Below are 27281 nucleotides of genomic sequence, written 5' to 3'. Positions count from 1 at the left end.
CTACTTGCTTCTCTTTCCTTTTATCTCTTGAGAGATAAAAGGTGGTGTAGGCCATACCTCAGGGAAACTCCCTTTATATTGGATTAGGGAGGTGACCTGAGTAAAGGTGGTTACAATTCCACCCTGATCCTCTGAATATAAAATTACAATCACAAAATGGAGGACAACCGCTGAACATTGAGAATGATGGCCTAACCAAGTTGATATACACATTTTTGGGGAGACATAATTCAATACATGACACATGGCATCTTGGCTTTCAAGAATTAAAACAGCTTATTGAAAGTCTGATGATTTGTGTGCTCCATCTCATTTTGGCTAACCAGCATACTTCCTGAGAACCAGGTCTCTTCATTCCCTGCTAAGTAAAAAAGAAATACGGGGATTTGATACAATAATCTTTTCCCAAATGCAAATATTTGCTGACTTTTCCAAGATTTATCTTTCGGTGAATTGTCTGTGGCTTTTACTTTACTGTCTTCCTCAGGCTGGCATTTTATTTAGTTTACTCCATTCAGATTATGCAGCAGTCCCCTAATTGATAGCTTTGTTCTTAAGAACATCAATCTCCATTTTTTCATACTCCTGCCAGAGAGATCTATCAAAAATGGAATTTTCATCTCCCAGACCTTGGTTCTAAATACCATTCCTTAGAAAAGGAACCAAGGTAAGTACAGATTGTGCAAGGAATGACTTGTCATATCAGAAAGTAAGAAAGTGCACCCTCTCCTCACTTAGTGACATGGTTAGATTCCAGAGACCACGTTAAACATGAAATCGCCATTATGCAGAAATGAAGGATGCTCACATCAGATAACAAATAGAGGGTGACTGTATTATTACATAATTGCCAAACTACATCATTTTATAACTGCCAAACCACAGAGAATTGTGGCCCAGCCAAGCTGACACATAACCTTAATCATTACAGCCAGCATTACTCTCACCTTTCACCTTGGCACTCATTACTGTCAAACGTCTGTCATTAATGTGCAGATTAGGTGGATAGTAGCTTTTTTACTGTGTAATGTGAAATGTCAGATAAAGAGGTAGTCAATAAGTAAGGGGAAGGTGTACACACAAACTTACAGGGACATGTTAGGACATAGTAGCAAGCCTGAAAAGGTTCTCACTGGTCAAATTTGGTATATTTTTAACATCAAAATGGCAGAATAGGGAGCTTCAAGAATCAGTCCCTCCACCAAAGTGACCATTAAACTGGGAAAAATAGAGTCAACTTTTTTGGAACTCTGAAATCTAATTTTAAAAACTTAAGTAGCCAGAGAGATACTAAAAAATGAGAAAAAAAGGCCACTAAAGTTTGGCATTTAAAGAAATCTTGTCAAGTCACTGGTTGATCACTGAGATGATGGAACAGAGACTTCAGTAACCTCACAACAACAAGGAATAAAGTTTTTGCCCCCGTCCACCCACCTACTTAAAGAAGTTTGCATAGTCACTAAACAGATGGACAATTGTAGCTGTCATCAACCCAACAACAGCAAATCCTGGGGAGGAGGGAGAATCTTATTCCCAGAGTTACCACATTATAATATTCAAAATGTCCAGTTTTTAACAAATTATAAGGCATTATAAGAAGCAGGAAAGTATTATTCATTTACAGGAAAAAAAAAGAAATTGACAAAAACCACCCCTGAGGAAGCCCAGATATTGGACTTACTAGACGATGGTGGGACCTTGCAAGTTTTGAGGGTCCCTGGTAGCATAATGGTTAAGCATTTGGCTGCTAACCAAAAAGTTGGCAGTTTGAATCTACCAGCTGCTCCTTGGAACCCCTATGGGGCAGTTCTTCTCTGTCCTATAGGGTGGCTATGAGTTGAGATCAACTTGACGGCAGTGGATTTTTTGTTTTTGGTTAGACAGAGGCTTTAAATCAACTGTCTTTGATAAGCTGAAAGGGCTAAGGGAAACTCATAGGCAAAGAACTAAAGGAAACCAAGGGAATGATGTATAAACAGATTGAAAATAGCAATAGAGAGAAATTATAGAAAGGAACCAAATAGAAATTCTGAAAAGTACAATTACTGAAATGAAAAATTTATTAGATGAATTTAATAGTAGATTTTTTTTTAGAGTAGATAGAAGAAAGAATTAGTGAACTCAGTAATAGTACAATTGAAATTATTAAGTCAGAGGGACAGAAAGGGGGAAAAAGAAGAAAAATGAACAGAGCCTTAGACACCTGTGGGACAGCATCAAATGTACCAACATATTATGGGAATCTGAGAAGAGAGAGAGAGAGACTGGCAAAAACAGTATTGACCTCAGTCATCTGAAAAAAGAAAACCAAACCTGTTGCTGTCAAGTAAATTCTGACTCCTAATGACCCTATGGAACAGAGTAGAACTGCCCTATAGGGTAAAAAAAAAAAAAAAAAAAATTTTTTTATAGGGTTTCCAGGAGCGCCTGGTGGATTCAAACTGCTGGCCTTTGGGTTAGCAGCCAAACTCTTAACCACTACACCACCAGGGTTTCCTTAGTTGTCTAGTGCCACTAGAACAGACATAACACAAGTGAATAGCTTAACAAAGACAAATTTATTCTTTCACAGTTGAGGAGGCTAGAAGTCCGAATTCAGGGTGCCAGCTCCAAGCGAAGGCTTTCTTTCTCTGTCAGCTCTGGGGGAAGGTCATTGTCATCAATCTTCCCAAGCTGAGGAGCTTCTCAGTGCAGGGACCCTGGGTCCAAAGGATACGCTATTCTCCTGGCTCTTGTTTCTTGGTGGTATGGGTCCCCATGTCTCTCTACTTACTTCTCTCTCTTATACCTCAAAAATGATTGACTTAAGACACAACCTATCTTGTAGATTGAGTCCTGCCTTATTAACATAATTGCCTCTAATCCTGCCTCATTAACATCATAGAGGTAGGATTTACAACACATAGGAAAATTGTATCAGATGGCAAAAACGATGGACAATCACACAATACTGGGAATCATGGCCTAGCCAAGTTGGCAAGTTATTTTTAGGGGCACAATTCAGTCCATAACAGTATTCAAAAAACTAATGGTTGAAAACGTCCTTAATTTGACGAAAGACATGAATCTACACATCCAAGAAGCTCAAAGAACTCTTAAGTAAGATAAAGAGATCCACACCGAAATACATTATAATCTGTCAACAACCAAAGACAAAGAGAAAACCTTGAAAGTAGCAGGAGAGAAGTGACTCTCGATATAGCGAATCCTCAATGAAATTATTAGCTAGTTCTCATCAGAAACCACGTAGACTAGAAGGCAGTGGGATGACATATTTAAAGTACTAAAAGGAAAAGAAATCTGTCAACCATATCTGGGAAAACTGTCTCTCAAAACAAAGGAGAAATTAAGAGAGTTCCAGATAAGCAAAAGCTACAGGAGTTTATGGCTAGCATACCTACCTTATGGAGCCCTGCTGGCACAGTAGCTAAGGACTACGGCTGCTAACCAAAAGATCGGCAGTTTGAATCCACCAGCCAGTCCTTGGAAACCCTGTGGGGCACTTCTCCTCTCTTCTGTAGGGTCGCTATGAGTCAGAACCAACTTGACAACACCTAACGACAACAGACCTACCTTACAAGAAATGCTAAAGGAAGTCCTTTGGGCTGAAATAAAAAGACACTAGACAGTAACTGAAGCAATATGAAGAAGAAGAGAACACCAGTAAATTTAACTGAATAGGTAAATACAAAATACATATTGTATTTTTTATTTGCAACTCTTTTTTTTTAATTGCTGTAGTTTTCTGTGTAACTTGAAATGCATGAAAAATAATTGTTGTTAGGTGCCGTGGAGTCAGTTCTGACTCATGGCAACCCTGTGTGCAACCAAATGAAACACTGCCTGGTCCTGCGCCATCCTCACAGTCGTTACGCTTGAGCCCATTGTTGCTGGTGCTGTGTCAGTCCGTCTCATTGAGGGTCTTCCTCTTTTTCGTTGAGCCTCTACTTTACCAAGTACAGTACCCTTCTCCAGGGACTGATCCCTCCTGATAACATGTCCAAAGTATGTGATACAAACTCTTGCCATCCTTGCATCTATGGCAAAGATGCCTTTAGCTTTCACATGCATATAAGGTGATTGAAAATACCATGTCTTGGGTCAGGCACACCTTAGTCCTCAGGGTGACATCTTTAAAGAGGTCTTTGACAGCAGATTTGCCCAGTGCAGTGCGTCTTCTGGTTTCTTGACTTGTGCTTCCATGGGTGTTGATTGTGGATTCAATGAAAATGAAATCCTTGACAACCTCAGTTTTTTCTCCGTTTATCATGATGTTGCTGATTGGTCCAGTTGTGGGGATTTCTGTTTTCTCTGTGTTGAGGTGCAATCCATACTGAAGGCTGTGGTCTTTAATCTTCATCAGGAAGTGCTTCAAGTCCTCTTCACTTTCAGCAAGCAGGATTCTGTTGTCTGCATAACAAAGGTTATTAATGAGTCTTCCTCCAGTCCTGATGCCACATTCTTCATATAGTACAGCTTCTTGGATTATTCGCTCAGCTTACAGACTGAATAAGTATGACAAAAGGATATTTTAAAAAATAATTTTAAATCTTGTTAATGGGCACGTAATATATAAATATGTAATTTGTGACTAATACATAAAAGTGGTGGATCTTAAGAGGAGAGATATTGTACACTATCTAACTAAATTGGTAATAATTCCAACTAGAGTATTACAAATTAAGATGTTAATTGCAATCCCTATGAAAAACTCTAAGGAAACAACTGAAATCTATAGTAAAAGAAACAAGAGAAGCAAAAAGAGAAGTTCTCAAATCAATAATCTAATATTTTAGCTTAAATAACTAGAAAAGAAGGGGAAACTAAACCCAAAGCTAGTAGAAGGAAGGAAATAATAAAAATTGGAGTGGAGATAAAAATTAAAAAAAAAAAAAAAAAATGAAATAGAGTAGAAAAACAATAGAGTCTATGAAGCCAATAGTTGGTTATTTAAAAAATCCACAAAATTGACAGACCTTTAGCTTGACTAAGAAAAGAAAATGAAGACACATATTCCCAAAATCAGAAATGAAAGTAGAGACATTACTACTGACCTAACAGAAATAAAAAGGATTATGAGAGAATACTATGAACAATTGTATGCCAACAAATTAGATAACCTAAATGAAATGGAAAAATTTGTAGACGTAAACTACCAAAATTGACTCAAGGAGAAGTGGTAATTTGAACAAATTTGTATTCATAATCCAAAAACTCCCAACAAAGAAAAGTCCATGAACAAATGGCTTTATTGGTAAGTTCTACCAAACGTTTTTTAAAAATTAACACTGGTCCTTCTCAAACTCTTCTAAAAAATAGAAGAGGAGGGAACATTCCCCTAACTTATTCTTTGAGAACAGCATTAACATGATGCCACAACCAAGCACCATAACAGAAGGATACAGCATAATATCCCTTATAAATATAGATATAAAACTCCTCAAAATACTAGCAAATTAATTCCAACATCATATTAAAAGGTTTTTACACCATGACAGAGTAGGATTTATTCCAGGAACGCAAGGGTGGTTTAACAGAATCAGTGTAATACACTGTATTAATAGAACAAAGGGAAAGGGAGAAACCTACCTAGCTGCTCCATAGGAGGAAGAACTGGCAGTCTGCTCCCATGAAGATGACGGCCTGGAAAACGGTATGGGACTTCTACTCTGTTACATGGGGTCACTGGGAGTTGAAATGGCACCTAACAAAAGCTACATCCTATTTTTACTGAACAACAGGGTATATGAGTTGCATATGTGTCACGTTTTGTTTTTCTTAGTTTTATTTCTTTTTCTCAATTTTGTAGTTAATGAATTCATTAAAAGAATTATTTGTATGTTATAGAGCTCCACAGTACAACTAGCGCAGGATAGATAATCAACAAAGTTTGATCCAACAAGTATAAATTGTACTCTGCTTACTGTGCTACATTGCTGTGCGCTGTCAGAAAATATAATAGATACAACATTTTTGTCAAATGATAGACATCGAGAAAATTAAAGCCAGAATTTTTAGCCCACTTGTTATACAAATACTCAGAATTAGTTAGAGATATAAACTTTTTTTAAAAAAAGGAAAAGAAACCATAAATGTACTAGAATACATGGATGAATTTTTAAAAATAATCATGTTGTAGAAAGTCTTTCTCAGCGTGAAATGAAGTCCACACGCTATAAAGGAAAATATTGATACAATAATTTTTCTACATGAAAATTTTAAGCTTTGTTACACCAGAACAAAACGGGAATATATTTGTGTTACACGTATAGGCAAGGAGCTAGTTTCCTTGACATACAAAAAACATCTTACGAATCAGTAGAAGAAAAAGCAAACAACCTAACTGAAAAACAGATGAAGGACACCAACAGGTAGTTCGCGGAAAAAGAAATTCACATTGCTGATAAACATAAAAATACGTTAAAATGAATGAGTAGATACATATATATCCTGTGTAGTTGTGAAAAAAACTCACCATACTTCATCAATTCCTGCTTCTGTGTTCCATTGCTGAGTAACAAACCCATGCAAAGCTGTAGTACCTTAAATCAACAAGTATTTGCTTCCATTTCTGCTCCCTGGGCAGGGCTCAGCTAGACATTTCTCCCACTGGCCTCACCTAGAATCGTTCATGTACCTATAGTCATCTAGAGATTCAGCTGGTACTGGAAATCTGGAATTGGAGCAGAGCTGCCTTTACATGATAGTTCAAAGGTCCTGGAGGGCACATTCCAAGAATCTGAAGCCCCAGTATGCAAGTACTAATCAAAACCATATACATGTCCAAGCCCAGAGCTAGTATGGAGAGCTATACAAGGATGTATTTTTCAAGAGGTGTGATTCATTGGGATCACCAATATAACCATGTTTCCTGGTAGTTATATAAATATATACATTCGTTATCAGTATCTCCCATTAGAATGTAAATTCCACAAGGACATGAATTTTGCCTGTCTTGTTCACATTTATATCTGCCAAAAACAGGATATTAAACATTGTTAGAACTCATTACATTTTCATTGAATGAACATACTCGGTAAAATCTACCTAGCTTGTAAAACGAAAATGGTGTGTGTTGGGAGGTAGTTCTGTGTGCATAAAAGACTTCTGGAAAGATAAACACAACAGTTTGTAAGGCCATTAACTGGGAGTTGGACTTGAGAAGGGTCAATGGAGCAAATGAGACCTTTTATTTTATTTTTTTTATTTCACTTACTTTGTGAATCTCCATTAATATATCCCAATTTTAGAACTTAAGAGAAAAAGATACGAAAGGCATTCTTTATTCTTAAAACAATTATAAATTTTGTTAAAAACTATGGTAAATATTTAAACCAGAAAACAAGGCCAAGCAACTTGAAAATCCTATTTGGTCTAGTCGGTATGTTTGCGGGACAAAGATATGGCAGTCAGCTTTTGTGAGGATTTACAGCCTTGAAAACCCTATGGGGCAGTTCTACTCTGTCCTGTAGTGTTGCTGTGAGTCGGAATCAACCCGAAGGCAATGGTTTTGGTTTTTTGGGTTTAGTCAGTATGTAAGTGTTTTTAAAAATGCTCAAGTTTATGAATTTAAATGAGTGTTATCCATTTACTTTTTCTTTTAGTTAAATACTTATTGACTGTGTGATAAGTGGAAACCCTGGTTGGCATAGTGGTTAAGAGTTTGGCAGCTAATCAAAAGTTTGGCAGTTGGAATTCACCAGGTGCTCCTTGGAAACCTTATGGGGCAGTTCTACTCTGTAGGGTCACTATGAGTCGGAACCGACTTGACTGCAACGGCTTTGTGTTTTTGTTTTTAATAAGTGGAGCCCTGGTGGTGCAGTGGTTAAGAGCTCAGCTGCTAACTAAAAGGTCGGCAGTTCGAATCCACCAGCCACACCTTGAAAACCCTGGGGTCAGTCCTATTCTGTCCACAGGGTTGCTGTGAGTCGGAATCGACTCCACAGCACTGCGGTTTGGTTATATAAGTGGAAGCACTGGTTACACAGTGGTTACCAATTGGCTGCTAATAAAAAGGTCAGCAGTTTGAACCTGCCAGCAGCTCTGCCGGAGAAAGATTTGGCAGTCTGCTTCTGTAAGGATTTACAGCCTTAGAAACCTTTTGGGACAGTTCTACTCTGTCCTGAAGGGTTGCTGTGAGTCAGAGTTGATGACAGTGGGTATGTAATAAGTACTGTGGTACATTGCTTTGAGTACCTCAGTAACAAGGTATCTTTGTTCTTTGAGAGTTCTGTTAGTTTGTGGTGATAGATGAATACAAATATACAAAATCATAGATAACTCTAAAAACCATAAAGATCGTATTATTCTGTTCATCTTGCTAATTAAAACAGAGTCATTTGAAGCTAAACCTAATGAATAAGATAAAATTTTGGTCCGGGGCAAGAGTATAAAGTAGTAAAACTTTTTCTTTTGTGAGTTATGAACCAACTGTTAAGACAGTCTGGGAGAAAGTAGTTTCAGCTATTTTGAGTTCTCTAGAGTATGGATCTAATGCAGTTTGTTCATTGCTAGACACATGGGGTCTACAATAGTACCCAGCACTTACATGGTATTCAGGAAGTCTTTATTGAGTGAATGTATAAAAATAGTTCTTACTTACTGAATACTTACTCTTTACGTCACACTCTGCTGTGCATTTTAATCCTTCAGCAGTCCTATGATGTAGCCATAATTGCTTTCATTTTTCAGTCTAAGAATCAAAGGCTTAAATAACTTGCCCAGAGTTACACATAGCTATTAAGTGGTAAAGCAGATTGAAAGCCCACATCTGAGTTACTCCAAAACTTTACATTCTTTTTTTTTTGAATTGTGTTTTAGGTGAAAGTTCACAGTGCAACTTAGTTCTGCATTCAAAAATATATAGACAGATTGTTTTGTGACATTGGTTGTAGTTATCAATGTGTCAGCACTCTCCTGGATTCCTTTTCCACCCTGGGTTCTCCGTGTCCATACATCCAGTTTTCCTGTTCTTCCTGTCTCCTAGTCTTTGCTCTTGGGCGGATGTTGCCCGTTTATTCTCATATACTTAATTGAACTAAGAAGCTCGTTCCTCACATGTGTTACTGTTTGTTTTATAGGCCTGCCTGATCTTTGGCTGAAAGGTGGACTTCGGAAGTGGCTTTGGTTCTAAGTTAGCAGTGAGTCCGGGGACCATAGTCTCGGGGGTTCCTCCACTCTCTGTCAGATCAGTTAAGTCTAGTCTTTTTTTGTAAATTTGAATTTTGGTCTACATTTTTCTCCTGTTCTGACTGGGACCCCCTATTGTGGTCCCTGTTACAGTGGTCAGTGATGGTAGCTGGGCACCATCTAGTTCTTCTCGGATCAGGCTGGTGGAGGCTGTGGTTTATGTGGTCCGTTAGTCATTTCGACTAATATTTCCCTTGTATCTTTGGTTTTCTTCGTTCACCTTTGCTCCAAATAGAATGGGAACAATAGATCTAAGTTTGCCACTCACATCTCTTTAAGACCCCAGACGCTACTCACCAAAGTAGGATGTAGAACATTTTCTTTAAGAACTGTGTTACACCAGTTGACCTAGATGTCCCCCAAAACCAAGATTCTAAGCCCTCAGCCCCAGAAATTTGGTCCTTCAGTATGTTTGGATGTGTTTAGGAAGCTTCTATGACTTTGCCTTAGTCAAGTTGTGCTGCTTCCCTATATTCTGTGTTGTCTCTCACATCATCAGAGTTAATCTGTCTACTGTTTAGTTAGTTATTTCCCCTCCCCACCCTTCCCCTATGGATATTATGCTATCACTAACAGTGTTGTACTTCAGGATAGATCTTGAAACTTGAAATGTTCTTTCTGACAGTGAGTGTAACACCATAACTCCTGAAGTTGTCATTCGCACCATAGTAGACCATGTGATTGTCTGATTCAGAATGGCCAATACCAGTCCACTTCAGCACAGTAATGCCTAGGATATCAATGTTTGTGTTCGGTTTCATTTTTGACAATTTCCAGTTTTCCTAGATTCATACTTCGTACATTCCACGTTCTGATTATTAATGGATGTTTGCAGCTCTTCTCATTTTGAGTCTGTGTCACATCAGCAAGTGACAGGTCCCGAAAGCTTGACTTCATCCACATCAGTAAGATCGATTCTACTTTGAGGAGGCAGCTCTTCCCCCGTTGTCTTTTGAGCGCCTTCCAACCTGAGGAGCTCATCTTCCGGCATTGTATCAGACAGTGTTCTGCTGCTGTTCATAAGGTTTTCACTGGCTAGTTCTTTTCAGAAGTGGATCTCCAGGTCCTTCTTCCTAGTCTGTCTTAGTCTGGAAGCTCAGCTGAAACCTGTCTGCTGTGGGTGACTCTGCTTGTATTTGAACACTGGTGGCATAGCTTCCAGCATCACAGCAACGCACAGGTTCCCAAGGTACAACAGGCTGACAGTGATAGGATAATATCCATACACCTACAAGAAACATCAGTTAATACAAATATTATTCAAATTTATGCACCAACCACTAGGGCCAGAGATGAAGAAATGGAAGGTTTTTACCAGCTTCTGCAGTCTGAAATTGATCAAACATGGAGTCAGGATGCATTGATGATTACTGGTGATTGGAATGCAAAAGTTAGAAACAAAGAAGAAGGATTGGTAGTTGGAAAATATGGCCTTGGTGATAGATATGATACTGGAGATCATGTGATAGAATTTTGCAAGACCAACCACTTCATCATTGCAAATAACTTTTTTCAACAACATAAACAGTGACTTAACACGTGAACCTCACCAGATGGAATACACAGGAATCAAATTGACTACATCTGTGAAAAGAAATGATGTAAATCTCAATATCATCAGCCAGAGTAAGGCCAGGGGCCAGCTGCGGAACATATTGTCAGTTGGTCATATGCAAGTTCAAGTAGAAGCTGAAGAAGATTAGAACAAGTCCACAGAGCCAAAGTACGACCTTGAGTATATCCCACATGAATTTAGAGACCATCTCAAGAATTGATTTGATGCATTGAACACTAATAACCCAAGACCAGACGAGTTGTGAAATAACATCAAGGACATCATACATGAAGAAAGCAAAAAGTCAGTAAAAAGAAGGAAAGAAAGAAAAGATAAAAATGAATGCCAGAAGAGACTCTGAAACTTGCTCTTGAATGTCCAGTAGCTAAAGCAAATGGAAGAAATGATGAAGTCAGAGAGCTGAACAGAAGATTTCAAAGGGCATCTTGAGAAGACAAAGTATTATAATGACATGTGCAAAGACTTGGAGTTAGAAAACCAAAAGGAAGGAACACATTTGGCGTTTCTCAAGCAAAAGACCTGAATAAAAAATTGAAGCCTCCAGTTACAATACTGAAGAATTCTATAGGGAAAATATTAAATGATACAGAAAGCATCAAAAGAGGATGAAAGGAATACGCAGTCACTATACCAAAAGGAATTGGTCGACATTCAGCCATTTCAGGAGGTAGCATATGATCAGGAACTGATGGTACTGAAGGAAGAGGCCCAAGCTGCACTGAAGGCATTGGCAAAAAACAAGGCTCCAGGGATTGACAGACTACCACCTGAGATGTTTCAACAAATGGATGCAGCTCTGAAGGTGCTCACTTGTCTTTGCCAAGAAATTTGGAGGACAACTAGCTGGCCAACCAACTAGAAGAAATCTGTATTTATGCCTATTATGAAGAAAGGTGATACAACCGAATGCAGAAATTATTGAACGATATCATTAATGTCACATGCAAGTAAAGTTTTGCTGAAGATCGTTCAGAAGTGGCTACAGCAGTACATTGGCAAGGAGCTGCCAGAAATTCAAGCCAGATTCAGAAGAGGACATGAAATGAGGGGTAGCATTGCTGATGTCAGATGGATCCTGTCTGAAAGCAGAGAATAGCAGGATGATGTCTACCTTGTTTCATTGACTATGCAAAGGCATTTGACTGTGTGTGTCATAAGAAATTATGGATAACATTTTGAAGAATGGGAATTCCAGGGCACCTAAGTGTGCTCATGAGGGACCTGTACATAGATCAAGAGGCAGTCGTTTGAACAGAACAAGCGGGTACTGCATGGTTTTAAAGTCAGAAAGGTGTGTGTCAGAGTTGTATCCTTTCACCATACCTATTCAATTTGTATGCTGAACAAGTAATATGAAAAAGAACAGGCATCAGGATTGGGGGAAGACCCATTAACAACCTGCGTTATGGAAGATGATACAGTGTTGCTTGCTAAAACTGAAGAGGACTTGAAGCACTTACTGATGAAGATCAAAGACTACAGCCTTCAATGTGAATTACACCTCAACATAAAGAAAACAAAAATTCTCACAACCGGACCAATAAGCAACATCATGATAAACGGTAAAGATTGAAGTTGTCAAGGATTTCATTTTACTTGGGTCCACAATCAATTCCTGTGGAAGCAGCAGTCAAGAAATCAAAAGATGCATTGCATTGGGCGAATCTGCTGCCAAAGATGCCTTTAAAGTGTTAAAAAGGAAAGATGTCATCTTGAAGACTGAAGTGCGCCTGACCCAAGCCATGGTGTTTTCAGTCACCTCATATGCGTGCAAAAGCTGGATGATGAATAAGGAAGACCAAAGAATTGATGATTTTGAAGTGTGCTGGCGAAGAGTACTGAATATTCCATGGACTGCCAAAAGAACGAACAACTGTCCTGGAAGAAGTACAACCAGAGTGCTCCTTAGAAGCAAGGGTGGCGAGACTACGTCTCACATACTTTGGACATGTTATCAGGAGGGATAAGTCCCTGGAGAGAGAAGGACATCTTGCTCACTTAAGTGGAGGATCAGTTAGAAAGAGGAAGACCTTTGATGAGATAGATTGACACAGTAGGTGCAACAAAGGGCTCAAACATAATGATTATGAGGTTGGTGCAGGACTGGACAATGTTTTGTTCTGTTGTATGTAGGGTCGCTATGAGTTGGAACCAACTCGATGGCACCTAAGAACATAACAACAATCCCTCCCTTCCCTCATAACCATCAAAGATTGCTTTTTTTCTGTCTGTAACCCTTTTCTTGGGTTTTTATAATAATGATCTCATACAACATTTTATCCTTTTGTGATTGTGAGGGCAGACTTGGCAGGTACTGTCTGCCTCCTGATGTTGGTCCAGCGATGTGGTAGCATTCACGGCCCTTGCCAGATAGGCGGTGGTGCAGAACGAGGAGTGTCATGGGCTTACTTCCCACTGTTCAGCAGCTGGTTGAGTGGTGGGAGAAGACAGGCAGTGCAGGCCTGATGTGGCGGATGCAAGCTAGGAACACTGTAGATGCAGCAGCCGGCAGGGAGGGGGAGTTGGCATACAGGGTAGTTGGGGGGAGGAAAGAAAATAAAGGGTCTTATGGAGCTAGGTGGAAGAGAGATATAAAATGAAGAAGGGGGAACAAATGGCACTGCAGGAGCTGGCAAGTGGGAACAGGGCACCCCCGGTGTGACAGCGGGCCAGTGGCTCTCTAGCAGAGCAGTTCTGCATGACTCATCTGGAAAGGGTGGAGGTGGCGTATGGTTTAGCAGGGTGAGGGGTGGGAAAGCGTATTTCTCTGGTTACTGGGTGCTCTGTCTCCTGTTGGGAGTCCTGTGAAGTTACCTTCTCTGTCCAGGTTGTTGCTGGCTGTGCTCCAAGATGGAGACACTGCCGTCATAGTTGACAGGGGACCTCCACTCCATATCTCTCCTTGTTCTCTGTTTTTCTTCAGTTTCTTCTTCCATTCGGTGTTGGATCTAGTTCTTTATACCTTTATTTGATGCTTAGGGTCCCAGGATTGACGTTTGTATCTGTTTTACATAGTTTTGGGGATCTTTGCTGTAGAGGATGCATGATGCATCTGTTTAGGTTCCATGTTAGCTCTGCCTCAATTGCTAATATTTTGCTCAGAACCGGCTTATTATGGAGTCATCAGAATTGAGTTCTGTCACAAGTTGGGGACTATGTGTATATACACACCAGTTGTGAGGATGACAGCGTTTTATTCTGTTGTACGTGGGGTCGCTGTGAGTCAGAACGGACTCAGTGGCACACTCAGGCCCTCCTTGGCCTGACCGAGGATCTGGTGGAGCTTGTTTGCAGCAGAGGTCTTGAGTCCAGAAGGAGACAACAAAGTTGGCAGGCCCAGGACCTAAGACTCTCTGCACATCCAAAGCTTATATTCTTAATTACTGTGCCTTTATGTCCCTCGCCAAACCCATTCAGAAGAGAGTAACACCATTTTACATCTGTACATTCCTGTGTTCATTCAAAAATCAGTTTTTTAATTAACCAAGGAGACTCCATAAGCCAAAGGGAGGAATAGAGATGGTATATTTGGTTATACTAGAGTGACTTTTTTTTTTTTAATGTTTTATTGTTTTTGGTGAAAGTTTACACAGCAGATTAGGTTCTCATTTAACAATTTCTACGCATATTATTCATTGACATTGGTTACATTTCTCACAATGTGTCAGCATTTTCATTGTTTCCATTCTGGTTGTTCTGTTTACATTAATGCAGCTTCCTTGTCCTCTCTTGCCTTCTCATCTTTGTTGTTGTTAAGGTGCCATGTGGAGTCAGTTCTAACTCATAGCAACCTTATATGACTGAGTAGAACTGTCCCATAGGGTTTCAAGGAGCAGCTGGTGGATTTGAACTGTCCGTCTTTTGATTAGCAGCTGAGCTCTTGGCCAGTATGCCACCAGTTCTCATCTTTGGTCTAGGGTAAATGTTGACTGTTAGGTCTTATCTAGATGATTCTTCACAGGTACACAGTACTCATGGGTGATATTATTTATTTTATGAGCCACTCTGTCTTTTGGCTGGTAGGTGACCACTGGGAGTGTAGAGTGACTTTTAACAGATATGCTTAGATACAGATAGAGAAGTACCAAATTATGGATAACTTGAAAAGCCAGAAGTAGTATTTTATGCTGTTCATTAGCTACTCTACTAAAAGGTGAAATGAGGGAAGAGCTAAATTTCCTAAAAAAAAAAAAATTTCTTTTTTTTTTTTTTAGGTTAAAAAAAATGAGCTTTTAGATAACTTAAAAATTTTAATTATAATGTTTTCTTTATTCTTTAAGGATATTTAAAATATGCCCATGTTTTAATTCATTTCTTTAAATTAAACATTCCTGATTTGTTTGTCAGCTAATAACATTGGAGTAGTATCTTTTACAGTTCCTAATTCTTTCTCTAGTTTCCCTCTATCCTTTTCTCAGAGCAGATTGCCTGTTAGTTTGGCATTCTGTCGTGATAATCTCCACATTATGTAGTTATGCAGAATGTTACAGGTTTTTAAGTCTTTATATGCAATGTGGTATGGTGGAGCTAAAACAAAGATACTTAGGTAGTTCAGTCATAATTCACTTCATTGCTTTAATTATTCAATTATTTCCACTCGATTCCTCCTGTCCTAATAGTTCTTTATCTACTTTGAACTCTACCCCTGAAAAACGCCATGCCGTCGAACCCTACACCCCATTAAGAATCTAATGAAAACAGTGACCCTTTCCCAGGAAAACTGTAGTATCCACACAGAGTTTCATATACAGCTTGGGTGGCTCTCAAACTCTTTGAAACCCATCGGTGACCCCCATGTGCTTTAACCCTATTCTAGCCTCAGGTAACACCCTTCAGTAATTCACCATCACTATCAAGTTCTAACGCTAGTTAGAAAAGAAGTTGAGAAAACAAGGATAGGTTAAAAAAAAAAAAAATGACTGGGAACACAACAGAGAGTCCCTGATGGAGCAGGAGAAAAGTGGAGTGCAGGATTCAATTTCTAGTAAAAAGACCAGACTTAATGGTCTGATTGAGACTAGAGGAACCCCAGAAAACAAGGCCCCTGGACTATCTGTTAACCCAGAACTAAAACCATTCCTGAAGCCAACTCTTCAAAGATTAGACTGAACTGTAAGAGTGTGGTTCTTAGTTCAAGTAGATACTTTAGAATAAATGGGCAGCTCCTATCTGGAGGTGAGATGGGAAGGCAGAAAGGGGTAGGAGCTGGTTGAGTGGACATGGGAATTCCAGGGTGGAAAGGGGGAGTGTGCTGTCACATTATGGGAGAGCAACTAGGGTCACATAACAATGTGTGTATAAATGTTTGTATGAGAAACTAACTTAAGCTATAAACTTTCACCTAAAGCAGTATATATATATATATATTAAAGAATTTCTTTTAAGAACCTTGGATTTGCTGGGATCTGAAAAAGTGATAGCAGTGAAACCTAAATGAAAATCCTCCAGCCCACTTTCCAAATTGTAGGTTCTCTTTAAAATAATTCTAAGTTCACAGAGGAGAGGAAGAACAAATAAGCAGAATACCTAGAAAATAATAGTGAAAATACTGTATATGGCTAAAGTCAAGAAAAATTCATAGTCTAAGCATATATTACTAAAGAAAGAATGAAATGAATAAATTGAGTATTCAACTGAAAAAGTTAGAAGAACAACATGGTAAGCCTGTGGAAGACAAAGGAAAGTAGAAATTAATGCTTTAAAAGAAACCGACTTAGATGACTGCTGTAGACTCCTGACAGACCTTCCTGCATGCAGTTGCTATGCTGCAACCAGGATAAATCGTCTGTGGCGCTACCTTGCTTATTGTAACTCTTTATTGCCCTTAAAATGGCTCACAAGATGCTTCAAAACCTGGCCTCCGTATGCCCCTCCATCCACATTTCTCACCTTTCTCCTTTGTTCCCCTTTATCTCTACCCCCATGCTGCAACCGTACTGAACTGTTGGTTCATTGAACACAACAGACTGTTCATGACATTTCCATTTGTGGAATTTTGCGCTTACTTTTCTGTGCACCTAAGAGACTTTTTCACTCATCTTGCCTGGATAGTTCCTACTCAGGACTCAGCTTAAATTTTACATTCTCTAAAAAGCCGTTAAACATGCAGACATAGGTACTCAGGTAACAGACTAACTTAGTCCTTTGTGCTCCCATCCATACCACTCTGCTTCTCCTGTTATGGAGCCCTGGTGGCACAGTGGTTAAGAGCTGAGCTGCAAGCTATCAATAGGTAGGCAATTCAAATCCACCAGCCATTCTTTGGAAACCCTATGGGGCAGTTCTACTCTGTTGAAATCGACTCGATGGCAGCGGGTGTGCGTTTTTTGGTTGTTGGATGCCATCAAGTTGATTCTGACTCAGAGCAGCCCTATAGGATAGGATTGCTCCCTAGGGTTTTCTTGGCTGTAACCTTTACAGAAGCAGATCGCCAGGGCATTCTCTCGCAGAGCGGCCGGGTGGATTTGAACTTGCCAACCTTAGCAGTGAGCACTTAACCGTTGCACTACCAGAGCCCATTATTAGTCAATCTCAAAGAAATGTTTGAAAAAGGACCATAGTAATTAGGTACATTATCGGAAAACATGTTTTTAAAGTTACAATGATTAAAACATATTTCCAAAGCTGCTTTTGCCAGCATTCTAGTGGTATGGATGAGATAGGCCAGAAGAATATATCGTGTGCTAAAGGAGATATCTCCAGTTTTGCAAATTGTATTGGTTAGCAGTCTGGATAATATTTTTTTGAATTTTCTCCAGATACATTTTTGGTGCATTAAAGAACTAACTGTAATCAATTAAATTGTCTAAAAACTAGAAGAAAATAGAAACTAAAAATTAAATTGTCTAAAAACTAGAAGAAAATAGAAACTAGTATTCATCAAATCTCTAAGCCAATGCTGTACACTAGAAATATAACATAAGCCATATAAGTAATTTAAAACTTCGTAGCCACATTAAAAAAGTAAAAACGGGTTAAACTGATTCTAATTATGTATTTTATTTCACCCAGTATATCCAAAATATTATTTCAACACATACCGAATATAAAAATTAACAAGGTGTTCTACATTCTTTTTTATTTTGTACTCTTTTATAATTTATAAAAACCACTTAAAATGATGAGATTAATTTAACACATTGTCAAAATATACCTTGAGATGGTATATTAACTCAGGTATGTACAACTTATGCCCTATCTATGAGTTTATGGTTAGAAAACCACAGTACTTAGAAACTGATGAACTAAGCACAAATGCTCTAAATATGCTATAGTTTTACTCCATCTTTGTTTCAAAGTGAAATTTGTTGACTTTCCCAAAAATTTACCACTGTCTTTTTTTATTCTTCTTACTTTTATCTTAAACCTGACCTCCAGAAAAATAAATAATACTTTTTTAGGAAACTCATAGATATGCATTGCCTTTTTTTCTCACTAGTGTCATAAAGTCAAATAATTCATGTTTATTTTCTATCAACATTTAATATTTTGATATAGTGATATGCTCTATTGTTGTTTTGATTAACTCTTCTCGTTTTAAGGTTATTCTGGTACAAGTTAACCCAGGGGAAGCATTTACAATAAGAAGAGAAGATGGACAGTTTCAGTGCATTACAGGTAAGAATGATAATTTATTATCATTTGAGACAAAAATTTATGTCTTACTACCATCATACGCCAAAGCATAAACTGAATTCCTTATGACTGAACTATTGCAGTGGTGTCCTAATTAGTTTCTTTGCTTTGGTTTCTTGATTAATCTTGCTATAACATTATATTGTTCATGTTACTCCCCTGCTTAGAAATCTTTGTTGAATCCAGTTCATGTTTCTTAGTCTTCTAAAGAGATCAGTTCATCTTTCTAGTCTTGCTTCCCACTTCTCCTTCAATCAGGGATGGATTACCCAATAAGCAAGGTAAGCACAGGCTTACCTGTGCTTACTTACTGATCTGTAGTGCACAATTTCACTTGTTTTTCACCACATCAAGAATATAGTGAAACCTATGTGAAATTGTGCACTACAGATCAGTAAGTAAGCACAAGTAAGCCCCTACATACGTTATTTAATGTAAGCCTGTGTGTGTGTACCTTGCTAACTGGTTAATCTGCCCTTCCTTCAATGTTGCCCCCCTTCAATATTGCTAAGTTGGCTTATTCACTGTTTCTTGAACCTGTCTTGTGTTTTCTTTCCCTGGCACCATTCTCCTTATCTAGAATTCACCTCTATCACCACCACCTCCAGCCTATCGAGATTCTTCCAGTGTTTCAAGACTGAGCTCATGTTTTACCTTTAAAAGGTTTTTTGTAAAGTCTTTAGTGAGCATCCCCTCAGCATTATTCACCTTTTGGGCCTGATAATTCTTTGTCGTAGGGGCTGCCTTGTGAAAAGTAGGGTGTTTAACAGAATTTCTGGCTCCACCCACTAGCTCTGCCCCCTTAGGTGGTTTTTTTTTTTTTTAGTTTGTTTTTTAATAATATTTTATTATGCTTTCAGTGAAAGTTTACACAGCGAATTAGATTCCCATTTGAGGATTTCTACACAAATTGTTCAGTGACATTAGTTAAATTTTTCACAGTGTATCAACATTCTGATTTCATCCTGGTTGTTCGCTTTCCTTTACTTCAGTTGCCCTGCACCCGTATCTTCTCATCATTGCTTTAAAGTTAATTGTTGGCCTTTTGGTCTTATATAGATGGTTTTTTAATAGAGCGCCATTCTCATGGGTGACATCCTTTATTTTGTGTGCCAGTCTGTTATTTTGCTAAAAGATGACCTTAGGGAATAGGTTTCATTCAGGTTTAAAGAGTATTCTCAGGGTAGTCGTCTCAGGGAGTCTTCTAATCTCAGCTAGTCCAGTAAGTCTGGACTTTAAAAAAAAAAAAAAATTCAGTTCTGTTCTACACCTCAGGTGGTTTTGACAAGCAAAATTGTCTCCAAGATATTGCCAACTGCCCTGGAGGGGTGAGGAGTGGGGGCAAAATCACTCCTAGTTGAGAACCACTGCCCTACGTGACTTTGGAGTTAGAGATAACCTGGGTTTACAACCCAGTTCTGCACTTACTAGCTGTATGATCTTGGGCATGTTACTTAACCTCTATAAGCACATTTCTCACCACTGAAATTCCCATGCCCATCGGTAATAATACACCTCAAAGGATAATTGTGAGGATTAATTAATATGCATGTAATACACTCTCAGCCAGACCTGGCACTCAGTAAATGGTACTAGCAGGTGCTATGGTGTTATTGTTGATAGAAAGTAATCCCAGTCTCCTGAAACCCTGTAACACCAATTATTAAGCCACTGTTGTAGCATATAACTATGTTAACTATGTATTGTCTTGTAATATCTTTTCTAATTATTTTTGTGCGGTTCTTAAAAATTGTAATAAAATATATGTATAACATAAAAATTACCATTTTAACTATTTTGAAGTGTACAGTCAGTGGAATTAAGTATATTTATTCACAATGTTTTGTAACAATCACCACTACTTATTTCCAGAATGTTTTCATCCTCCTAAACAGAAATTGTGTACCCATTAAGCAGCAATTCCCCATTACCCTTCGCCCCCAGCCCCTGGTAACCTCTTATTTTACTTTATGCCTCTATGAATTTGCCTATTATAGATAGCTTCGTATAAGTGGAATTATGCAGTATTTGTCCTTTGGTGTCTGGTTTACCTCACTTAATATTTTCAAGTTTCACTGGTATTGTAGCATGTATCAGAATTTTATTCCATTCTTATGGCCAAACAACATTCCACTCTATGTACATACCACATTTTGTTTGTTCATTCACCTGTTGGACACTTGGGTTGTTCCCACCTTTAGCTGCTATGAAGATTCACATAGAAGTGCCTGATTGAGTCCCTGTTTTGAGTTATTTTGGTTATATACCAGGGCTTCGAAACCAATTTGAACCCCTGCTGAATTTGCATTTCCGCCCCAGATATACTAAATCAAAATCTACATTTTAACAAGGTCCCCAGCTGATTCGTATGTATAACTTCCTGGGAACTTGTTAGAAATGCAAATTCTCAACAGGGAACTTGCTAGATATGCAGATTCTCTGCAGGGCTTTGAACTGGTTCAAGCCCAACTATATACCTATAAGTGGAATTGCTGGAGGATTATACTGTAGTTCTAAACTATATACCTATAAGTGTAATTGCTGGAGGATTATACTGTAATTCTATGTTCACCTGTTTTGAGGAATTGCTAAACTGCTTTCCACAGTGGCTGCACCATTTAATTCCCACCAGCAATGTACAAGGGTTCCAATGTCTCCACATTCTTGGCAACACTTGTTATTTTCTGTTTTGTTTTGTTTTTTGTAAAAGCCTTCCTAATGGATGTGACCTGGTTTTCATTTGCATTTCCCTAAGGACTAAAGACCTTAAGCATCTTTTACGTGCTTATTAGTTCTTTGTATTTCTATTCAAAGAGAAATGTCTGTTCAAACCCTTTGCACATTTTTCAGTTGAGTTGTTTTCTTCTTCTTGAATTGTTGTTGTTGTTAGTTGCCTCAGTGTCTTTTCTGACTCATGGTGACCCCATGTGTGCAGAGTGGTTCTGCTCCGTATGGCTTTCAAGGCTGTGACCTTTTGCAGGCAGGTTGGCAGGCCCGTCTTCCAAGGTGCCTCTGGGTGAGTTCAGACTGCCAACCTTTCAACTCAGGGACTCTTGAGTTATAGGAGTTCTTTGTATAATGTAAATACTAGACCCTTATTAGTAATCAAATATTTTCTCTCAACCCATGGGTTGTCTTTTCACCCTCTTGATAATGTCTTTGATATGTATATAAGTTTTTAATTTTAATGAAGTCTAATATATCAGTTTTTTTCTTTTATTGCTTGTGCATTTGGTATCATACTTAGGTATCATTGCCTAATCTAAGGTCATGAAGATTCTCGCCTGTGTTTTCTCCTAAACATTTTATAATTTTATCTCTTACATTAGGTCTTTGATCCATTATGAGTTAATTTTTGTATAAAGAGTCCGACTTTATTCTTTTACCTGTGGATATCCAGTTTCCTACCGTCGTTCTTTGAAAACACTGTCCCTTTCCTATTGAATAATCTTGGCACTGTTGCTGAAACCCAACTGACCATATATGTGAGCGTGTATTTCTGGGTTCTCTGTTCTATTCCATTGGTCTGTATGTCTGTCTTTATCCCAGTGCTGTTCTGTCTTGATTACTATAGCTTTGCAGGAAGTTTTGAAGTTAGGAAGTATGAATCCTACTTTATTCTTTTTCTAGATTGTTTAGGCTATTCAGGACCCCTTGCAGTTTCATAAACCCTGGTGGTGTAGTGGTTAAGTGCTACAGCTCCTAACCGGGAAGTCAGCAGTTCGAATCTGCCAGGCGCTCCTTGGAAACTCTATGGGGAAGTTCTGTTCTGTTCTGTAGGGTCGCTATGAGCTGGAATCAACTCAACAGCAGTGGGTTTGGTTTTGGTTTTTGCAGTTTCATATGCGTTTGAGGCAGGCAGCTGTATGAATGGCAGCCCATGTTCCTGGCGCCAGCATATACAATTAGGACCTTGTCCTCAAAAATGGGGTTGTGTGTTTTGATTGCTGATCACTGCTTTTGACTATTGAGGGGCCAGCACAGAAGCTGGATGTTCTTTCAACCCTACCCGCCTGCCATGGGCCAAAATGGCTCTGGGGCAGCATATGTTGAGGAATTAAAGAGACAGTACTATTTTGGGGGTGGGGGGTGGGTAGTTAAAGGGAGGAGGGAACCAGACATTTAAGGAAATCTTTGTCAGGTCATTTTGTCTGCAAAAAGAACATTTCAAGATATACCCTGAAGTTCAGTACTTTCAGGGACAGGATAATATCCATACGCCTACAAGGAAGATCAATTAATATAATTACTATTCAAATTTATGTACCAACCACTCATGCCAAAGATGAAGAAGCCGAAGATTTTTACCAACTTCTGCAGTCTGAAATTGATCAAACATGCAACCAAGAGAGAACACATAATAAGGAATATACACTTGGCAAAATAGTTTGGAAAAGTCACAAATGAATAGCTTCAGCCCTCAAAAAGTAAAAATCAGCAATTCCTGAGGGGTGGGAGAATTAGATTTCCAGAGTTATCACAATATAATACTCAGACTCTCCAGTTCTTTAAAAAAGAAAAAAAATTATATAAAAATTTATACGAAGAAACAAGAATGTATGGCCCATTCATTCACAGGAAAAGAAAAATTTGACGGAAACAATCCCTGAGGAATCTCAGACATTGGAATTATTAGTCAACAACATTATCAAATATATTCGGTGAACTAAAGGAAACCATGAGCAAAGGGCTAAAGGAAATCAAGAAAATGATGTCTGAACAAAATGAGAATATCAGTAAAGAGACAGAAATAATAAAAAGGAATCAAATTTTGGAGCTGAAAAGTACTACAGCTGAAACGAAATAAAAAAGTCATTAGAAGGATTCATTGGCAGATTTTGAATAGGCAGAATAAAAGATCAGCAAGCTTGAAGATAAGACAATTGAGATTAGCCAGTCTGAGGAGCAAAAAGAAAAAAGAATGAAGAAAAATGAACAGAACCTGAGGGGAACCTGTGGGACACCATCAAACACACCAAAATACACAATATAGGAGTCCCAGGAGTAAAAGATAGCAAGAAAGGGACAAAAAAAAATTTGAAGAAATAATGGCCTCCAAAATTTGATGAACTACTGATCCTTCTTCTTTGTTTCCAACTTTCGCACTCCAGTCACCAACCAGTATTATCAGTGCATCTTGGTTGCATGTTTTATCAATTTCAGACTGCAGAAGTTGGTAAAAATCTTCAGCTTCTTCATCTTTGGCATGAGTGGTTGGTACATAAATTTGAATAGTAATTATATTAATTGATCTTCCTTGTAGGCGTATGGATATTATCCTGTCCCTGAAAGCATTGAACTTCAGGATATATCTTGAAATGTTCTTTTTGATGATGAATACACCCCTATTCCTCTTCAGTTTGTCATCCCTGCCATAGTAGACCATATGACTGTCCAATTCGAAATGGCCGATACCAGTCATTTCAGCACACACCAGTGCCTAGGATATCAATCTTTATGCATTCCATTTCATTTTTGATGGCTTCAAATTTTTGGACATACTTTATACATTCCACATTACGATTAATAATGGATGCTTGTTGCTGTTTCTTCTCATTTTGAGTCATGCCTCATCAGCAAATGAGGGTCCCGAAAGCTTGACTCCATCCATGTCATTAAGGTTGAATGCAGCTCTTCCTCAGCCATCTTTTGAGTGCCTTCCAACCTGAGAGGCGCATCTTCTGGCACTGTATCAGACAGTGTTCTGCTGCTATCCATAGGTTTTTACTGACCAGTGTTTTTGTTTTTTTTTTTTTAGAAGTAGATTTCCAGGTCCTTCTTCTTTTCTATCTTAGTCTGGAAGCTCAGCTGAAACCTGTCCACCATGGGTGATCCTGCTGGTATTTGAAATACTGGTGGCATAGCTTCTAGCATCACAGCTACAAAGATGACTACGTAGATAAATATGAAGGCCAGTACTTTGTATGTTGGGGGTTTGTAAATTCTCTATTTTTCCTATATGATTTGAAAGGTAAATGCATAAAAGCAGTAATTGTAAATCTATGTTAACAGGCATATAGTCTATAAAGATTTAATCTGTGATAACACTATAAAGGAGGAGGAGGAGACGTATAGATGTATTTATGCACTGCTGAAACTAAAACCAAAAAAACCAAACCAGTTGCCGTCAAGTGGATTCCAACTCATAACGACCTTATAGGACAGAGTAGAGCTGCCCCATAGGATTTCCAAGGAGTGGCCAGTGAATTTGAACTTTTTGGTTAGCAGCCAAGACTTTAACCACTGGTCCATCAGGGCTCCACTGTTGAAACTAAGGTGATACTATTCTAATTAGATTGTCATCAGTTGAAGATGTTTATGGTAATTCCTAAGGTAACCACTTTGGAGTAGCTAAATAACTAAAAAATATACAGAAAAGGAAAGAAGAAGAGAATCAAAACGGTACATTACAAAAAAACAACTAAATAAAAAAGCAGTAATGAAGGAATTGAGAACAAAAAACACGTAAGATATACAGAAGACACCTAAATGGCAGAAGTAAATCCTTCTTTATAAGTAATCACATTAAATGTAAATGAATGAATTTTTTTTTTTTTTAATGGTGTACTGTTTAACTTGAAATACTTATTCAGTCTTTCCAGCTAAGTTCTAAGCACTTCGAGGGCAGATACCATTTCATACAATTATTTTTTATCCCCTTCAGTTCTTGGGCATCTACTAGTGAGCACCTAACTGCTGTAATAGTTGTTGCTTCAATTTAAAAAGAGCATCAGAGGTTGGGTAACCCTATACTTTATCATCCAAACTGGATACTTCTAAGAGTGAAAGGGACCCCTAACAACTACTGCAAGACCGTGATGTAAACCAAGACTGTTCTAAGCAAACCAGAACTTATGGTACCACCGCCAGTTTTACTGGCACTGTCTAACCTACTTATTCAGAGAAAAAATAGCCCTAACTCTTTACAGGAAACCCTGGTGGTGTAGTGGTTAAGTGCTACAGCTGCTAACAGAAAGGTCAGCGGTTCAAATCTACCAGGCGCTCCTTGGAAACTCTGTGGGGCAGTTCTACTCTGTCCTGTAGGGTCGCTATGAGTCGGAATCGACTCGACGGCACTAGGTTTGGTTTTTTTTTTTTTTTAACTCTTTCCAGAGGAGTAATTAGGTCAGTAATTAAAACTGTTGCCTGCCATCTAAACTTTACATATGTCAGAGTTAGAAATTTCTTTAAATTAAATTAAATCATTTGTGCTACAATTAAGGTAACTTACAAATAGGAAAGGCCCCCATATTATGAGCTTAAAAGAAAACAGGTTTTTTATAGTGGGTACCTCTTAAACTGTATGTTTCTAATAGAACACACATCTTAGCTTTATTGATACACCTCTTAAAATTGTTTTCAATAAACATTGTCTATGATGGGAATGTTTAAGCTAATACAGCATTGATCTTTTCAAACACATCTGCAAATGAAGATACTATATTCATTATTGTTTTAGTGTGACGTAAAATACAAAACTGTTCATCACTGTTGGATGACCAGATTCTACGTTATAAATAGCTTACGTTTCAAAAGTTAATTTGTAACTGTAATCTCAAAATCCATTAAGTTAGTTTTACATATGGTAGTTACCCTTTTAGTCAGGACCAAAAAGGCCTACCTAATTTATAATGTACCTGTAGTACTAACTGTATCCTAATAGGGCCATGTGAAGATTTTTTTAGGCAGGGACACATTTCCCTGCTTCAGTAAAAAGGGAGCCTCCTTAACACAACAGAGAACCCCTGAGGGAGCAGGAGAGCAGTGGGATGCAGACCCCAAATTCTCATAAGAAGACCAGACCTGATGGTCTGACTAAGACTAGAAGGACCCCGGTGTTCATGGCCCCCAGACCTTCTGTTTGCCCAGGACGGGAACCACTCCCAAAGCCAACTCTTCAGATAGGGATTGGACTGGACAATGGGTTGGATAAGGATGCTGGTGAGGAGTGAGCTTCTTGGATCAGTTGGACATTTGAGACTATGTTGGCATCTCCTGCCTGGAGGGGAGATGAGAGGGTAGAGGGGGTTAGAAGCTGGTGTAATGGACACGAAAAGAGAGAGTGGAGGGAGGAAACGGGCTGTCTCATTAGGGGGAGAGCGATTGGGAGTATGTAGCAAGGTGTGTATAAGTTTTTGTGTGAGAGCCAGACCTGATTTGTAAACTTTCACTTAAAGCACAATAAAAAATTTTTTAAAAAGGGGGGGTGGGGGGAGTCTCCTTTCTCTACATGACAGATTATAAGGATGGAGACTTCTTTATTTGCAAATTACTGGGTGGAGTTTTTAAAAACACAGGAAACTGTAAGGGGAACCAGACAAAGTGAAAAAGGCTCTCCCTTCTTTGTTTATGTTTTTGTTTCTCCAAAATTACAAGATGGGTATAGGTGGAAGGAATAGAAGGAAGTGAGGGACTGGAGTTGAAGTCTTTTGTAAAGATCAGTGTGCCCTCACTCCAAGCAAGAGAAGACAGAGAAAAGAATAACAGTTACTGGAGTTCATCCTTTCCTTTTTCTTCTCCTTTGCCATCCCTAGTTTTTATCCCATCGTGGACTAGTTCTGGAGCTATGGAAAAAGTCAGAGTAGGAATAGAAGTGGAGTTAACACATAACAAGGAGAAAGAGGAATTCTGCAGGGAGGAAAATCACATCAGAGAAGCTGAGAGCGAAGTAGGATCCTTATGGCCGTGAGGTCATTAAGTTGGAAACCTTTTCCCTGGCAGCCACTGTACTAATAATAAAGGAAAACCCTTATAGTAGAAGCTAGGGAATCGTGTATATAAGTAGGCATTATTTTTTCATAATTTAGCAAACTAAACCATAGACAAATTACGTCTTTTATACATTACTTACAAAGTCTTAACTGCCCTTAGAAAATGCTCT

The 27281-nt window shown here is 38.5% G+C and overlaps 1 protein-coding gene across 3 annotated transcripts in view; it reads left to right on the top strand.

Annotated features, from left to right (window-relative positions):
• Window positions 1-27281, top strand: part of FNDC3A (fibronectin type III domain containing 3A) — a 240066-nt gene that overhangs the window by 91318 nt on the left and 121467 nt on the right. For all 3 annotated transcript variants that reach the window (XM_049853006.1, XM_049853004.1, XM_049853005.1), the window contains exon 3: window positions 18307-18382. In XM_049853006.1, coding sequence (XP_049708963.1) covers window positions 18307-18382 — 76 coding nt within the window. The remainder of the gene's footprint in view (window positions 1-18306; window positions 18383-27281) is intronic.

This window comes from Elephas maximus, chromosome 14 (assembly GCF_024166365.1).
Source record: "Elephas maximus indicus isolate mEleMax1 chromosome 14, mEleMax1 primary haplotype, whole genome shotgun sequence".
NCBI classification, from domain to species: Eukaryota; Metazoa; Chordata; class Mammalia; order Proboscidea; family Elephantidae; genus Elephas; species Elephas maximus.
This window is presented reverse-complemented; position numbering and strand designations above follow the sequence as displayed.